Source organism: Haemaphysalis longicornis, unplaced genomic scaffold, assembly GCF_048455015.1.
Source record: "Haemaphysalis longicornis isolate Haplotype H1 unplaced genomic scaffold, Haemaphysalis longicornis Haplotype H1 scaffold_8, whole genome shotgun sequence".
In the NCBI taxonomy this organism is placed as follows: Eukaryota; Metazoa; Arthropoda; class Arachnida; order Ixodida; family Ixodidae; genus Haemaphysalis; species Haemaphysalis longicornis.
The window spans coordinates 139,820,359-139,839,160 of NW_027526445.1; the positions used below are offsets into that span (position 1 = coordinate 139,820,359).

Below are 18,802 nucleotides of genomic sequence, written 5' to 3' on the forward strand. Positions count from 1 at the left end.
GGGACGACGCAGAAACGTTCCGGCACGTTTTCTTTTACTTGGAAGATTCGGCTCGCACTTGGTTCGAGAACCACGAGAGCTCCTTGACAAACTGGGCTCAGTTCAAAAGCGAGTTTACTAAGACCTTCACTACCGTCGAGCGGAAAGAAAGAGCCGCCCTTTTGTTGGAAACGCGCACGCAACACCCCAACGAAGGTGTCGTGATCTTCGTTGAGGAGATGAAGCAGCTATTTCGCCGCGCGGACCCCGAAATGACGGAAGAAAAGAAGTTGCGCTTCTTAATGCGCGGAGTGAAGGAGGAACTGTTTGCTGGACTTGTCCGAAATCCGCCCAAAACCGTCGCCGAATTCGTGACCGAAGCCAGCACCATTGATAAAGCCCTCGAAATGCGTGCTAAGCAGTATGACCGCAACTTTGTTGGCGCGGCCAATGCGAACGACTTTGGCAGCACGCGGATCCCGGCCGACAGCCTACGCGAGACTATCCGCGCAATAGTGAGAGAGGAGCTGCGGAAACTTCTCCCAACGCCGCCACAGCCCCAAGTCGCTTCCCTCACCGACGTGATTAGAGAAGAAGTGCAACAAGCGTTGGGAACTTCTACGCCATCCGAGGTACCCCGAGAGCCACAAGCTATGACATACTCCGCGGCTGTTTGTCGACCCCGCCCTGCTCCAACACGCCGTCAAGAGGCCCCGCCGTACCGCCGCCCACTGTCACCCGCCCGACCCCCGGTAGCCCGAAACCAGACGCCGAGGAAGACGGACGTATGGTGGACTCCCGATAACCGTCCTCTGTGCTACCACTGCGGAGAGGCCGACCACATTTACCGTCGCTGCCCATACAAGAGACTCGGACTGCGTGGTTTCTCCGTCGACGCACCTCGCCCTCTCCCTGGCCAACGACCACGTGAAATCGACGAGTATCTATCTGAAACCAGCCGTGGCCCAGCGCGTTTCAACCGTTCGCCGTCGCCCTACCCCTACCAATCGCCGAACCGCCGTAGCAACGTTGACTTCGCCCGTGGAAGGTCCCCCAGCCCACGCGGGGGAAACTAAAGGCGGCAACTTCTGGAGGTGAAGTTGCTCCACGGCGAAATACTGGAAACCCTCCAACGACGCAAGGACGCACCGAAGACAGTGATTCACGACATGCCCTCATCCCGACGACCCGACCCAGCCCTGACGAGACTTCTGAACACGACGACAGCTACACGGCGAGACGCGTACCCGACCTGACCGAGACGTCCGTTGAGAAGACGACGACAACGACGATGCACAGTGCCCGACCGTCAACACGTACAAGCAGAGATACGACGCCCCGACGAACCCGGAACTCGAGGAAGACTGCATCTGACGTCAAGGTGTCCATCGACGGCTTTGACGTAGTCGCCCTCGTAGACACGGGAGCTGACTATTCGGTAATGAGCGGACCATTTGCGTCTAAACTGAAGAAAGTTATGACCAGATGGGACGGTCCGCATATACGCACAGCAGGAGGCCGCCTCGTGACGCCAAGTGGAACGTGCACATCACGCGTCACCATAGACGGCACGACGTACCCTGCCGCGTTCGTCATCTTGCCTAACTGCTCCCGCGACGTAATTCTCGGAATGGACTTTTTGACGGACAACGGCGCAATAATTGATCTGCAGACCAAGTCGATAACTTTTTCCTCCGATCACTCCACGACGCCGGAACCGAACCCCAAACACCGTGCAGCTGTAAGGATAGCCGATGATCATGTCACCCTGCCACCCCGCGAAAGTTTGATGATCACCGTCTACTGTGAAGGTGCTGCTCCTGACGTTGACGCTATCGTGGAGAGTGACCAAAGGTTGCTTCTCGACCGCGGTGTGTCTGTCGCAAGAGGCATTGCGCGCTTCAAGGAACACCAATCCCACATTTTGGTTACTAATTTCACCGAGGAGTACCAGCATTTAAACAAGGGCGCGGCAATTGCATTCCTCGAAGAAACGCAAGAAGCAAGTGACGTGATCGCGGTCGCCGACTTTGAACGCACCCCCGTAGAAACCTTCAAGCTAACGCAGCCCTTCGACGTGAATCCGGCGCTACCGCAAGAACAACGGAACAAATTATTGGCTTTGCTGCGTCGCTATAGCGAATGTTTTTCGTCGAGCGCAAAACTACGTCAGACCCCTCTAGCGAAGCACCGAATAATAACCGAAGATGGAGCCCGACCTACCCGACAGTCACCGTACCGCGTCTCTTCACACGAACGGGAAGCCATCCGGACTCAAGTCGACGACATGCTCAGCGACGACATTATACAGCCATCGAAAAGCCCCTGGGCTGCGCCCGTCGTACTCGTAAAGAAAAAAGACGGCACATTAAGGTTTTGTGTTGACTACCGGCGACTGAACAAAATCACGAAAAAGGACGTGTACCCCCTCCCCCGAATCGACGACGCCCTCGACCACCTCTGCCACGCGAAGTACTTCTCATCGATGGACCTGAAGACCGGCTACTGGCAAATTGAAGTGGACGAGAGAGACCGAGAGAAGACTGCATTTATAACCCCAGACGGCCTATACGAGTTCAAGGTGATGCCGTTTGGGCTGTGCACAGCACCAGCGACGTTTCAAAGAGTCATGGACACTGTGCTAGCTGGCCTTAAGTGGCACACCTGCCTCGTATACCTCGACGACGTAGTGGTATTCGCCCGGACTTTCGACGAACACCTTGCAAGGTTGGAGTCTGTACTCGAGGCCATTCGTACGTCGGGGTTGACGCTGAAGCCTGAAAAGTGCCGTTTCGCATACGAGGAACTCAAGTTCTTGGGCCACGTCGTCAACGCCGCGGGAGTCCTACCTGACCCGGCAAAAACTTCAGCTATCGCGAACTTCCCTAGGCCGAAAGACAAGAAGGGCGTGCGAAGATTTCTCGGGCTGTGCGCATACTACCGGCGCTTCGTCGCAAACTTCGCACGCATTGCAGAGCCACTCACGCGCTTGACGAAAGACAGCACCCCTTTCAGCTGGGAAAACGACCAAGAAAAAGCATTCTGCGAGCTGCAAAAACGCCTGCAAAGCCCGCCCGTGCTCGCTCATTTCGACGAAAATGCCGAAACGGAAATGCACACGGACGCCAGTGATATAGGCTTGGGTGCCGTCCTTGTCCAAAAGCAAAGCGGCTGCGAAAGGGTAATCGCCTATGCCAGCCGTGGTCTGTCGAAGGAGGAGAAAAACTATTCTGCCTCTGAGAAGGAGCGCCTGGCTATTATATGGGCGATTTCAAAATTTCGCCCATACGTGTATGGAAGGCCATTCAAGGTTGTAACAGACCACCATGCGCTGTGTTGGCTCGCCAATTTGAAGGACCCCTCTGGCCGTCTTGGGCGGTGGAGCTTGCGCCTGCAGGAGTACGACGTTACAGTCGTTTATAAATCCGGCAGGAAACACTCCGACGCCGACTGCCTGTCCCGCGCCCCCGTCGACCCACCACCACAAGACTATGATGAAGACAGCGCGTTCTTCGGGATCGTGACGGAGAGCGACCTAGCCGCCCAGCAGCGTGCCGACCCCGACTTACGCGTCCTAATCGAGTACCTCGAGGGATGCAACGTCGCCGTTCCTAGGACCTTCAAACGCAGCTTACCAGCATTCAGCCTGAGAAACTCCGTCCTCGTGAAGAAGAATTTCAGCCCCGGAACAAGAGCGAATTACCTTCTCGTCATTCCCGCGGACCTTCGTGACGAAATTTTGGAAGCGTGCCAAGACGACCCGTCTTCCGGACATCTCGGCACAGCCCGCACTATTGGAAAAATCAAGGCGAGGTACTACTGGCCCGGCCTTACCTCTGACGTCACCCACTACGTCCGGAGCTGCCGTGACTGCCAGCGACGAAAAACGCCGCCGACAAGACCCGCCGGACTTCTACAACCGATCGCCGTCCCATCGAGACCATTTCAACAGATTGGAATGGACCTTTTAGGCCCGTTCCCTACGTCACGATCACAGAACAAGTGGATTGTCGTAGCGACAGACTACATGACGCGCTACGCAGAGACCGCCGCTCTTCCGAGGGGGACTGCACAAGAAGTGGCAAAGTTCTTTATAAGCCAAGTTGTGCTGCGACATGGAGCCCCGGAAGTCTTAATCACAGACCGCGGAACGGCATTTACTGCGGAGCTGATGCAAGGAGTATTACGCTACAGCAACACGGATCACCGAAGAACGACGGCGTACCACCCCCAAACGAACGGACTAACAGAACGTCTGAACAAGACAATCGCAGATATGCTGTCAATGTACGTTGACGTTGAACATAAGACTTGGGACGAAGTGCTCCCGTATGTCACGTTTGCGTACAACACGGCTATCCAGGAGACGACGCAGCTGACGCCGTTCGAGCTTGTCTACGGTAGAAGGCCGACTACGATGCTCGACGCCATGCTTCCGCACGTAGAAGACGACGACCTCAACGCCGACGTCCACGGATATCTTCAACGTGCGGAGGAGGCCCGCCAGCTCGCTCGAGTTCGTATAACGGACCAGCAGCTGGTGGATGCGGGCCGCTACAACCTCCGACGCCGAGACGCCGAGTACCAACCAGGGGATCGTGTGTGGGTTTGGACTCCCATCCGACGACGCGGACTCAGTGAGAAGCTCCTGCGACGCTATTTCGGACCCTACCAGATTCTACGACGTGTTGGCCAACTTACCTACGAAGTGATCCCTGATGGTGACTCCGGCACATCACGACAACGCAGGCGGCCTGAAGTCGTCCACGTGGTTCGCCTAAAACCTTTCTACGGACGATGACGAACTTTTATTTTCATTTGTTCGGACTGTCGCTTATGTTAGCATCGGGTCGATGCACTCTTAGAGGGGGGGTAATGCGGCGAACCATACATTGGGTTTGTTTATTTGTGTTTTGCTTTTACCGCCCGGCTGCGCCGGTCTGCGTTATCTCTGCGCCAAGGGAAGCGCGTGGTCCATTCTTTCTTTCTGTGCCGCATGTGTTATCTGTTGTGATAGGGAGAGCATTCCGATCTAACGTGAACAGCCCAGAATAATCTTCTTGGATCTACTATGTTCTCGATGCGAATCGACGTTTCGAGAACCACGCGCGCCGAAAGATAAAAAGCCTGCAGTGCGGACGCCGGGGCATTCGATTCGACGACACTCGCCTGTGCAAGTCACTTTGTTGACCGCTGCTTCGCCGCCTCTGTATTCTTTTGAGTTGTTAGGGGAGCACAAGTTCGCTCCAATAAACGTATTTGTCATTCAAGACAACTGCTTCGTCCTTGTCTTCGTGACAATATTATACTATGACGTGGGTCAATGATCTTGTATATATGTATGTGTTCGTCTGCTAATAAAACTGTTGGAAGTAGCGCCTTTTGTGTGTGGACTCGCTTGTCCCGTTGTCCTAGCGCCTCATATCTTTTTCACCAGGGAAAGGCGACAGGACGACGCTGTTCGTTGTCTGTCGTCATCTTTCCCTCTTGTCTCTGCCGCCGTTCAAGATGCATAACCAACAAGCCCAATTTCTTCGTAGGGTTTCTAAGTGAGAAGACATCTGCCGTTGCACCGTGCTCTTGCAGGGTGGGCGTCGGCGTGTCCTCTGTGCTGGCGATGATGATCCAGATCGGGAAGGAGCATCATGATGACCGTTCCTTCACGGCGCTCGACATCTGGTTGTTCGCGTGCGGAGTGATGGTGCTCGCGACCATCCTGGAGCTCGTCCTCTCCCTCGGCATAGGGAGAAGCCGATTCGAGCAATTCAAGGTACGTTACACCACACCTTCAATAAAATAAATAAAGCATCAACCGAATTCAGCTGCCAGCTTCATAGTATGCTTTCACCATGTCAGAAGGCGTTTGCTTGAGTTGTGCTTCCCGAAAACTTGATTGCGGCTTGGGGCAAAACCCGTAGTCATCTTCGAACAAAAAACTGATTCCAGTGAAGTTGGCTGCCTTTATAAACAAACATTTCGGCTCTAGGATGTTTCAGTATATTAGCGCTGTCCTGTCCGTTCCTCGTTCTTTTGTGTCGTGTTTTTTCGGGCTGATCTTTAAATGAACCTTCACCAACAAGCCCAACCCACTGTCTCATGGGGGCGGAACGTCGATTCGCGTTCTGGAAAAATCACGGAAAATTAATTTACGAAATCTTGCAGTCCTGGCTACAACAGGGATTCTCTGTGCACAACATTGCCCGGCGCCATTGAAATGAGCGGTAGGGTTCATCAAGACTCGGTCAGCTCTAATATTTGGAGGTTCGAGAGTAGTTATGTCGCATTGCTGTGTTGTGATAACCTGTGGAAAACATTTCATGGTCAGACTCAGCTGAATACACAGCACTCAAAAAACCGGCTGAGCGCCGCTTTGTGTAACGTACGCCCCACGTTGGAGCCCATGTTATTTATTGTGAAACTGTGGCTGATACTTATCCACGACCCCTACTGAGATGAAACTTCCGTTAGACATGTCGTCGTTTGATCAGAATAACGTCCTATAGTTTCTTTCGGGATAGTTACAATAAAACACCAGTTCTTCCCGTTTTCTATAACCACAAGCGCGCAGTAGGATCCCGAAAATAGACAGCAGGTGAAAATTCGCAATTGTTTACGAATCCATGGTGAACTATTAGGACAGGTAACAAATACCTCAATGTTTTTTTGTTTATATTGGCACACCCAGACATCGCCGAATGCTACCCGTAGTATATGCATACAAAACACCGCAACAAATTGTCATTCTTTGGCCATACATGTCATTGGAACCAGTTCGCGGTTTCAATTTGAGTGAAATTTCAACCACACGTAAGTGCGCGAACGGAATCGTGCGGGAATATTCGGCAGGCTCACTGTACTTTTGCGTTGACACACATCAGAGCAACCAAACAAATTCATTTGAACCGCTGCATTGCAAAGGTACAAATTGATTGATTGATTATTGATTATGAGGTTTAACGCCACCTGTGGATCTTTCACGTCCGTCGAAATCTCGAACACGCGGGCGTTTTGTCTTTTAGCCTTCATCAGAAAAGCGGCTGTGGCGGCCGGGAATCGAACCCACGTCCTTGGTCTCAGCAGCACAACGCCTTAATCATTGAGCCACCGCGGCGGATGCAGATCAACAAACTGGCGCTTCCTTGATGACAAGGATGAATATCCATCAGATAGTACCGTAATTTGTTTCTGTTTCGGCGTTTTTCTCTAACCCAGCTCACTCGGCCATATACAAGGCGGAAACTGCTACTAAAACATCCAAGTCTAATCCACTGCTGCGTAATCAAATTGAAAGCCGCCACACGCTGTAGGTCTCCGTGATCACAAGAGCTTTTGCATTCTGTTTTCCTCAACACCTCAAATGGAGTAATCTCGTGACCAGCTACCGGAGTAACATTGGAATGTCTCAACTTTTTGGCTTAGCGGGGCTGTTTTAATTGCCACTGAGCATGTGGAACGGGGTTCTACCAATGGACGCTTTACTAAGTAGTGGTGCTTGCAGAGCCAGTTGGTTCATGTCGCAGGCTGGGACACTTATTGCCGGGAAGCTGGCGTTCCTAAACACACCTGTACGCGTTTCGCCCCTCAGGAGGAGCAGTTCCGTCGCATGCCGGAAGCCAAAGCTGAGCCTCCGAAGATGGAGGGAGCTTCCGCCGACGTCGGGGCTTCGGGGAACGTCACCCCAGCCGGGGTCGTGAGTACAGAGTTTATTTTAAAGACGATAGTCTTTCTGGGGCTTCTTAAACGTCCCTACCTTTCTCGCTCAAATTTCCGAAGTCTCAGGAACCTAGTGGACTCACTGCAGGAAAGTAATATTTCGCATGGAGCAGAGAGTCGACTTGGACATGACCACTGTCAAAGAAATTTTCAGAATTCTAAAAAGTTTTCGCCCCACTCGCTGTCAAAGGTTACCGCCCATACATCGCAATGGGATAGTTTCCTTGGCTCTGAAACGTAGTAGAGTTAAGCGCAGGACTTCAAACTCCGCACAATGCACGTTGTCACCCTCAGTATTAGCAGTGCCAAAATTCTTTAAATTACGCTAAATAACTGCAGAGTAATTACTTCCGAAAGAATTGCGATGAGCCGGAAAGCTGCACATTCCCAAAAATTTGGTAGGTATGTCTGTATGTATGTATGTATGTATGTATGTATGTATGTATGTATGTATGTATGTATGTATGTATGTATGTATGTATGTATGTATGTATGTATGTATGTATGTATGTATGTATGTATGTATGTATGTATGCATGTATGTATGTATATCTGTCTGTTTTCCTGTCCCTCGATTCAGCTGTTGCGCCTAAACAAAAGAATAGTGCAGCGGCAAGTTTCTATAGGCAAACCATTTCCAAACCACTATATCGCGAAACATACATTATACATGCAACATTATTGAACAAAAAAAAACACGTTAAGCATCTTTGAAGCAGAACATCAATGCATAACTGGTACCCGCAGTGTTCTTTTTTTGAAAATCAATGTGTGCTTCATACTTGGGGTAGAAGCAAAAATATTGAAAAAATATTTTGACCCAAAGATACAAAAAGGTCGCGCCAGTCTCAGTTTCGTGGAATGGTTCATAGTTGAACAGTAACGAAAGGTTCCAGTTGATGGCGCGAGCAGGGGAAGGCGGGAAAATTGAATTGACTTCAGCCGACTTTAGCCCCTAAGTTTATCCTGGGAGGGCCGAAGGGGGGGCGGTGGCAAATGTGATAGGTGAGCGGGGGAGCAGAGGGGCGTTTACTCGGAGGGAATGAGCAGAATATACTGACGTCTCTTGACGGCTTTGCAGCGAAGTGAGCATTTACGCGGCGGATTATACCACCCTCCCCCCACCATCGCCACATTTTGAAATTCCTCCTCCTCCATGTTCACATTAATGTTTAGTGAATGACGAAAACTTCTAAACTTCCGGGGTCTTGACGCGCCGGAGCTGCATCCGGGTACGGAGCCGCGCCTCAATGGAACGGCAATTGGCCCAATAAAAACAACCCGCTGTTCTTCAAAGCACGCCAAAGTCTCGACACTCGGGCCTCTTCCTTGTTGTCTTCCACCGGGGGAAAGAGAGCCGACAATTAGAAGTATTTATAAAACGAATGTCAGGAGCGGCTGCTGCGATAATGTTTGAGCAGTGATACTACATCATACTAGAAGCGTTAAGTTAAACGTAAAAAACAAAGGCAACAGAAACGAAAATCAAAGACTGGTGCCCGCTGAAGCTGGGCCACTTTCGCACTACGCGTTACCATAACCGCGAACGCCTACCTCCCAACTTCTCTGCAAAGCATACTCTCCGTCGTAGTAATAGTTACTGGCGCGCTCAGCGGTCGGCGCTAGATAGAACGAGCAGAAACGAGGGTACCAACCGTACCATTCCGCCGGTGCAGACAGACCTCTCCCCGCTTGCAACGCTCCATCTCCTCGTTCACTACTCTCCAACTCCGCCATTCCGCCGCTGCAGACAGACCTCTCCCCGCTTGCAACGCTCCATCTCCTCGTTCACTACTCTCCAACTCCGCTTTTCTCCCAATATTCCCCTGAATCTCCCACCGCTTCCTTCCTTGCGCTCTATTTACTTATCAGCGTCATTCATTCGCCGCTGCCATCCACCTTCGCTCGCTTTCACCCTCCCCTCTGACCTCGTCCATCGTTCGCTCGCTTACGCCAACGTAAAACGTAACACCCCTCCATTACGTCCGCTTCCGCTTTTAAAGCGAATCTTCCCGGGTCTCACTGACTACGTCCGCACGCGAGAACGCACTTCAGGAAAGCCAACTTATCATTACAATGGAATGCACCTTCGAATGTACTGGTTCCGCCACCTAAGAATGGCCCTGGGAAATACGCGGACGATGGCCACCTGGGTCACGCTCGATGCCGTGTTCAGTGCAGCCCGCTCGGGTGGTTCCAGTGTGGTTTCGTTAAGTTGTCATTTGGTTTCCACCTAGAGTTCGACTTAGATTTCTACTGAGATTTTAGGCTTTGATTTCGACTCAGTTTCGGACGATTTTTCATCTGAGAACGCTTTGCGTTCCCCATCGTTGTCCTAAAACAGAGGTGCGGTTGATTTTCTTTTTTTTTTTTTTTTTGTAGCGCCGAACTTTGGGCCACCGCCGCCGCCTCGCTCCCCTTCCGCCATGTTCGCAAAACCATTTAGATTCTGTCTCTGCCTTTTCGCGCACTTACGTGTTGAAATCCTGTGCTGCTTTCTGTGCTGCAAAATTATGCGTGTACCATGGCGCCGCGATGACGTGCTTCTGCATAGTAGTATAGCAAGTGGAGGAGGCTCCGCATTCACCGTCAACAATATCAAGGCGGCACTTCCTCTTCTGAAGCTTTAAGAAAATGAGGAACATTATGGAGCCCCTCGATCATGTACACTGTACGGTGATCGAAAGCACTATTGGCTTTCGAAGAAAAATAACAACGCCGCTTTATCCAATACGGGAGCCAGTGGCCGCGATTGCCCGCGATTGAAACAGTTGACATCGGTTGGCCCCCAAATGGTGCGAATAGTGCGAAATCCATCCGAGCAAAGGGCGTACGTGAATTAATCGTCTAGCGCAATGATGGCGTCGGCTTTGGGAGAGCCACTTGATTTAAAACCGGGGTCGTAACCCACAATAAACGCCTGTTATAGTTCCACTGATCAGCCGATGTACCTATTTATGTTTTGCATCGATCCGGACTCTTAAACAAATCTCCTTCAAACTTTTGCCAATTGTCTCGTACGCGAAACACAACTCGTAAGCGTGTTAGCTGAAAACCATTGCTGGGTGATTTCAGATAATATAGAAAAAAGTGTGTCTGAACGACTTCTTCAACTTCCTTGAATATTTCATATTACTCCCTCAATATTCCAATGTACCTATCCAGCAATGTTTTCACAGGGAAAATTTGTCTCTTACTGAAAAAACATTTCGAATGCGACAAGGTTAACCACCGCTGCTTCGTGCCCATGCGCCCCGACCAAATGTAGCGGCGCCTATCTATAAAAATATTTCTGAGGGGCAATTCGTATATTTTATGCTTAACGTACGCCTGGTGTAAATTTCCTTTAAAAAATGCTGCGGTCAATAATATATTTTTTGCAATAAAATGTCGAAATCGGCTCACAGCTCAATTTTGATCAAACTGTTAGCCTAAATATTACAAAACGTACTCAAGTTGCAACGTTCACATTTTACTCACCTGTGCTTCTTACAGTTCTAAGCAAACACACTGAATAATATAATCGTATTCTGAAGATGCAACGAACACGCAAGTTTGAAGAAAAAACTGAAAAACACAAAGTTCAGAAGCTAATATAAAAAAAAACACAAGTTCGATTTTTCTCAAATTCTCCCCAGCTGTAGGCCTTACGTGTACTTGCGTGATCATCACAAAAATGTTGACTCTTTCTTTTCTGAGCGCGTAGTGCGCGCTAGAGGAGACGTATCCGTCCAGCTCTCCACCACGAACGTAGTGATAGCGACTTCCCTCAGATTTGTATGATTTCTTTGTTTTGTATAAAAGGCAAATTATAAAAGACCATGAATACAATAGGTGAGAATCGAACACAAAATTGGGACTTTTAATGTCCTCGCTGGCACAGTAACAGCCAATCTGCGCCATATTTAAACTGTATAGTTGGGGAAAAAACGTCAAATCTCTTAGTTTTAAGCCCACATTTTAAAAAAGCTGTCTTTCAATGTTTTGAAACTCCTCCAACTTGTTGACCGTTAAATTTACTTTGGTTGGATGCAGAAACAGCTCGCCTCATATCGATATTGGAGGGTGTACAGCGCACCATTCTTATAAGGGCAACACCACTGGAACGTACCCTGGAAATTCGCGCAGCTGTTTACAAAAGTAAACTGTGTGCTTCATGTACAATTTTTATACCTTGCTGTGGATTCCTTAAAGTGCTGACACTCCTCCTTTTAAGATCCCATATTGCTCTACCGAGCTAATTCATATGGTCAACACGCTGGATCTGTGCACACCGCGTTTCTAAATGCGCTGTAGTCGCTATATAAAATCAAATATTCCCGCATACCAGAAGTTGCCCATAATTTTATCAGTCTCACCGGAATACCGTGTGCGTGCTTTCACGAAGCGACCCCTGTTTTGCTTACTCGTACGCACGCACGCGCAGTCGCGAGGCGCTCAGCGTGATTGGGGATTGCAAATTGGGTGGCACGGGCATGCTTCACAAATGATCAGATGGAGTTGTCAACGCAACGGCAAACAAAACATGATCTGGCATCTGTGTGACGGCGAGGAAACTTGTGAAGAAACACTTCAGGACAAAGTAAATTCGCGAAGATTTCCGCATGTACAAGAAAAGCAATATTTACTGCAGCACTGTGCTAACCTAGTTTAATGTCATACTCCTTGCTACCTGGATGAGTCAAGCGTAATTGACAGCAAGAAAAGTGCTCCTGCGCGTGCTATGCCAACTGGCACCTTAATGTTGCATACGTAGAAATTACCAGGAGCCTAACTATAGATGCCACGGAATTGAACTGTGCATTCATTTTCAGCGCTCCATCAAACCAATGCTGTTGAGGAGGGATGAGTCGTATGCAAAAGGGGAGCCTCTCATGCTCAAAAGTCTGAATATTCCTGAAGAAGGTAGGGTTGGGGAGGTGGGGGGGGGGGGGGGGGGAGTGTGGTTGTCACGTGGGATCCAGGCGACTTCGTATAGAGGGCACTTACCCCTAACAGGAATCTGGATTTCATTTGCAAAGAGTGCGTACGACGTACTCGAAGGAATCTTTAAACCCCAGGTTACAATTCACAACATAAGGAAGACCTCGAGAATTGAATTCATACATCTAGAAACATAGCAACTGTTATCTAAGAAAGTCAAGTGCGCACACTTCCCATACGTGCAGAGAAACTAAGTTTTTAACTACCGGAGCATAAAGAAAGGAAGAGGAATGACCAGTGCATGCATTCCTTGGCATTCAGTCCTGACACACGCGGAGTAAAATATAAGCGATCAGCCGCAGGTACATGTAGTCTACACGCAGAACGGCATGAGTGTACCCTGTATGGAAACTCTAATATGGCTAGCAACTTTAGCTAGACAGGTGCTACACAGCAGAAAACAATTTGAATACGGTGACGATTGTTTCTGGCGCCAAACGTGAAATTTTAAACTGCCATTTTTCTACTGTATTCTGTCTAATTTCATGTCAACTGTGGAGTTTTGCCTTTTATACAAATAGTCAGATATGTATGAAAACGTAGCTCTTCCACTATTTACTGCTTGAGCACCCCACCGCGAGGAGCCTGGCTGATAGGGCTCCATTCCCGCACTGTACACACACCGGAATCCATATGATACACGTGCTTTCTACTTCTAACCAAAATAAAATTACCAGTGAACATTTTGGGAGAGTTTCACAAAAAAATTTCCCCGCATTTTCCCGAGGGGAAGAATGTGAAAGTGCGAATGCACGAGTTGAATTTGCGCGGTTCGGTAATGTTCGCGAAAGAGAGATCACACACACACACACACAACTACAAAGAAAGAAAGATGCATTTATTCACAGACACCTATTTGTGTTGTCGTTGTACTTGATTGCTAGAGCGGATCTCAGCTTTGAAATTTCGTGTCAGTACTCCTTTAAGCGGGTGCATTAGCCCTTCTCACGCCCGATTCCTGGTCAATCCCCCACGTGGGTATGTGCCATGTCAGCGGCCAGGCAGCGCGCGCCCATCTCCCCCCGTTGCCAAGGAAGACGAGGAGCGCGCGCACCCGCAGCTGTTGCTATGTGGACGGACGGCGGTCGCCGGAATTCAGGGTCGCTTATAAAGTGCATTCGCACTTAAAAATTGATACACCACTTTTTTTTAACATGGGGCCGAACATAAGAGCTTTGTCGTTTATCCCAATCCATGCGCTTTAAATTGGGTGCATATTGCTAGTTATGGTGCCAACGGGGAATAAAAAATACCGTTTCTTTCTGTTACATTATCAATTATTCTATCCACGGAGGCATCGTTTGTCTTCTGTACAAAGCATACATAATTTATAGAAATCTGAGGGAAGTCGCTGTGACTACAGTACACCGTAGAGATCCGGGCGAATAGGTCGCATCTTACACGCTGTACATGCTGCAGGAACAAAATCATGCAACATGTTCTTCATAAAAATGCACGTACACGGAAACGCGGAGAATTCTAGAAAAATCTAAGTGCTTTTTTTTGCCCCAGAAATTTGTGTTTTTTTTTAGTTTTTTCTTCAATCTTGCGTGCCCGTTGCATCTTGAACGCACAGTATATAATTACATTATTCAGTGTGTTCGTTGACAATGGTAACGTGCACACGTGAGTAAAGTGTGAAGGTTGCAACTTAAGTACTTGTAATATTTAGGCTCTGAGTTCACACAAGAGTGCGCTGTGGGCCAAATTTGATATTTTATTGCGACAAGTTTATATTTCTTACAGCAACAAATCCTTTTTTAGAGAAATTTTTACCTGTCATAAATTTAGCATAAGATTTATGAATCGCGCCCTCTAAGCAGTTTTGTTGATAGACGTCGCTAAAGCTGGCCGAGGTGCAGGGGCATGTAGCGGTGGGGGTCCACCTTGTCGCGTTCCAAAATTTTTATTTAAACAAAATTTTCCAGGGTAAATATTTCCGAATCTCGACATTGGGATAATCAGGGATTCCTATAAAAAAATTCAAGCAAATTGAAGAGGTCGAAGAGCCACACCTTGTTTGATCTTATCTGAAATCACGCTGCTTCAATTAAATTTCAGGAGCCGACTGGTGCGGTCCCAATCCGTCCTCGCGACGAAGATGACGACGACGACGACGTGGACTTCGACCCGGAGTCGGCGATGCGCCACGAGCAGGAGGAAGGAATCGAGGCAAGTGCCGAAAAATTAAAGCCGTTGCACTAAAGCTGAAAGCTGTTGGAAGTGCCGAGCAGTGATTCGCCATAATGGGCTGTAGCGCCGTTATCCGGTCACTGCTACCACCCAATGCAATTCATATTTCCCGCCTTGGCAGTGCTAGAGCGCCCGCGGACTGAAACTGCGCTAGCGGGAGTTCTGTTTTTTTTTTAGAGACGATAGTCTTTCTGGTCTGTCTGTCTGTCTGTCTGTCTGTCTGTCTGTCTGTCTGTCTGTCTGTCTGTCTGTCTGCCTGTGACTCTATTCAGCCACCCGGCCAAAGTGGAACAGGATCTGCGCAGTAGTCTTGTATACCCACAGCCAAATCTGAACATTTAGTCCGGCGGCAATTTTCATACTTGTCAAAATTGTTGAACAAGAACAAAACACTACGCAAACGTGAGGCAGAATATAAGTATATAATTGATATTTGCAGTGTTCGTTTATTTAAAAAAATTATGCATGCTTGGTTTTTCCAATATCAAATGAAATACCACATCAACTGCAGAAAATCGTCGCCTGCTGTTGGCCGCGCCACTATAGCTTCTGGCGGAATTTCAAGAAATCAAATCGTAACAGTAGCGACAGGTTCCACGAGATAGGTTCCACGTTCCGCTTGGAATGCACGTGGAGGAGGCAACGTGGTTTTCTGAGCATTGTAGCAGTGCGCCTCGGATCACGCGCGTCTTCGCCGTACGGCAGCGCTGCATCGGGGAACCCGTCCTGGAGCAGTAGCACGAGGAAATTTTAAATTGACTTGAGCAAACCTTTAGCGTGTTATCTTCGGAGGAAGGATGCGGAAGAGGAGCAGCATCAGAGGTGAGCGGGAAAGAGAAAGGAGGTGTTACATGGCTGGGGCACCAGTCGACTATCTTCTTTCGTCGTCATTTGCTACGAAAGGAGCAAATACGCGGCCTTTTTGTGCTTGTTTTTCCTCCCGCACGTGCTGCCATTGCACTGCCACTTTTTTTCGCTTACTAACGTAAAAACCAACCCAACGAGTGCTCCTAAGCGGGCGCTGGTATATGGTTATTTACGTATATTTTGCCTGAAATGTACCTGCAGTTTTCTATGCGCTAAACAGCGGGGAGATGATAAAAGCCAGCGGTTCAGGAGTTTCGAACGCTTATTACTATATAAACCACTTGGCTTTCGAATCCTCTGTGGGACGCCGCGACGACAGAACGCCAGCTCTACTTGGGTCCAGCGAGCGAGCTACGATGACAAGGCGAGCCCCTAAAGGGCTCTGCACTTCAAAATGCTTGGGTGCTCTGCACTTTAAAATGCTTGGAATACGCCGATGCATGCGCAGAAACACATAAACAAACCGGAGACGCACGCAGGCGCGGATGCATGCTATCCACGGCGGCAGCTGATCGCGGAGGCCGTCTCCAGTTGGAGACACTGCAGCCCAGCCACTGCATCTCGGACCAGCTCTGGGAAATCGGGGGAGAAGCCGATGCTAAGACGGCTCGTGGAAGTCTGTGAAAGGGAGCCACTCATACAGGAGCATCCTAAAAGCTCACGATAAAAATTTATTTCTCTCTCCGTTGTATTCATCATGCTCAACCATATCCTCGGTATTCAATTGCGTGGAATGCATGCAGGCAACCAAGTGTGCGCCGCCATATCTGTGGCCAAGTGTCTGTTGCTAGGCGACGTTGTGCGTACGGCCCGCAGATCAGGCACCCCTCTTCTCCTCCATGCAACCGTGTGAGTGCGCCCGTGGCCTCCGCAATTTGCTGCCGGCGGCGCGCCGCCATTAGCCGATCGCGGAGGCCACAATGCGCCCGTGGCCTCCGCGATTTGTTGCCGGCAATGCGCCGTCACTCGTTACGTCGGGCTCCGCGGGATGGCGGCACTTGTCCGTGCTAAGCACGACTGTGAGACACATTACTGTGTTTCACGTTACAAACTCTTCGCCGAACACAAAGTATTGCGTCGAGTTCACTGTGAGGGCGATTAATAACATCTCTGTTGGCACCACAGTTTAGAATCGTATTGGAACGGAGCAGATGACGCACGCCGGTGTCTTTTTTTTCTTCGGCGTGCGGCCGCAGTGGCCCAGGCTGCGCTGTGTCTGTGGCGCATCGGCCATGTCTGTGGCCGTTTCCAGTGTTGCCAGGCGAAGAAATTGACCGCTAAACTTTTCAACCAATACCGTCTATACACCTGCAAGGTCACGGGAATGTTTTATTTGTTTCTTTTATTTATTAAGCACACTGCTGTTCTGGTTTCCGTTACAGGGGTTCTGCACAGCACGAAAAAACAAGTACGCAAACTGTGCATATGTAGCGTCACAGTGAGCATATATAGATAAAAGACTATGTAACTACAACAACAGTGCACATATAACAGCAATAGGTAGTAGCAAATGAAGACAACGTGCTTGTGATTTTCCACAGCACACAAAATTTTGTTTGGGATATCACTATGTTACAGTATTACTCTGAATATTTAAATTACTCCTGAAGTAGTTATGATAAAAAAATTCGCAGAACATTTCTGAGCGCCCGGAACTTTTCACCTCCGAGCCTTTCTCAGCTCCGTCATCTTCTCTCATGCAGGCCATGCTCGTCTACCTGGCTCTTCGAAAACAGGACAAGGACCCGCGGGTGTCCCCTGATATCACGAGTCGTGTTATCTTCCCTCTCGTGTTTGCCGTCTTCGTCTTGGTGTACTGGGTGGTGCTTATCTACTGCATCGTGCAGAACAACCAAGCAGACTCCGCTGCCTATTTCGACGCAATGAATGCTGTCTAAAACAATCGCCTCTCTGGCAGAACGTTTATATTTTATTACAGTTCAATGAATTTGCCCTTGCATCTATATATGTATTGTGGTGTGGGTCTGGCTCGGACGAACTTCCGCACGCCGCTGCCGTGTACACAGCGCCAGCGTGAGAGACAGACAAGCGACAAAGGCAACCGGCGCCGCCGGCTTCAAAGGGGGTTTATTCCCAAAAACCCCCCTCGCGCTCCCGTCTTCGTCGATGACGGGTCCCTCGTTGCTCGAGAGGCCGGAGTCATTCGACTTCCGGCGCTACCAGTGGATGATGGATGACGGTGGATGATGGTGGATGATGGCTGGAAGGGAAGAGCCGGGTGACAGCGCCACCGCACGCCGCGCTGTCCCCGGTCCGAGCGCCGCAGCCAACCGCCTCGCCGTTAAAGCTACTCTCGAGCTACCCGCTTCCAAGCGTGCCGGTGGCGCCACCTCACGAGGCGCGAACGAACCGTCATATTGCTGCCATCCTATAGGCGGTATTCAGTGAAAAGTTTAGCGGGCGATTTCTCCACCTGGCAACACTGAAAACCGCCATGTCGTTGGCCACCGTGTCAGCGCATGCGCTTTGCGCCCGCATCTCGAAGAAAAAAATACCAGTGCACATCGTCTGCTGCGTTTCAGCCCGATTATCGGTAGTGGCGTCAACAGATATAATATTATTCGCACTCACATTAAGTGGTGGCGCTTTACACACCCTCGAGCACTTGAAATCCACGGAGGATGAAACCGCAGCTGCGAACGGCAATCCATGGAGGATGAAACCGCGGCTGCGAACGGCAGCATGAGTCCGACGCTGCATTTGGCAGCCGCCGCGGATGTCGACACAAGTGCACGCGCACCGGATCCACGACTTTATTGAATTTATGTTTGGTAGGCACCCTCTAATACGTTGTTGAGTACAAAAACCGAATAATTTCTTTGGAGAAATGGTTCACGCGAACACCGATTTAGTGCTGGCTTTTCGTGCGCTAAATGTTTCACACCCAGCAAAACAACTCAAGTCTGACGTTAGAGCGCGGCGGCTGGCAATCAGCCGATCTGCGGCGGCTACTTCATACGCGTCTGGCGATAGGTAGATCGTACTGTGCTGCACTCAACAGCACTTGGCGTCGAGGTATTACATTGCGTTCAGAGCGCAACAGTTT

The 18,802-nt window shown here is 49.6% G+C and overlaps 1 protein-coding gene across 1 annotated transcript in view; it reads left to right on the forward strand.

Moving 5' to 3' along the window:
* Positions 1-14,880, forward strand: part of LOC144148495 (glycine receptor subunit beta-like) — a 42,797-nt gene extending 27,917 nt beyond the window's left edge. Inside the window, exons 9-11 of the mRNA XM_077680025.1 lie at positions 5,566-5,749; positions 7,565-7,669; positions 14,737-14,880. Coding sequence (XP_077536151.1) covers positions 5,566-5,749; positions 7,565-7,669; positions 14,737-14,880 — 433 coding nt within the window. The remainder of the gene's footprint in view (positions 1-5,565; positions 5,750-7,564; positions 7,670-14,736) is intronic.
* Positions 14,881-18,802: the final 3,922 nt, after the last annotated feature.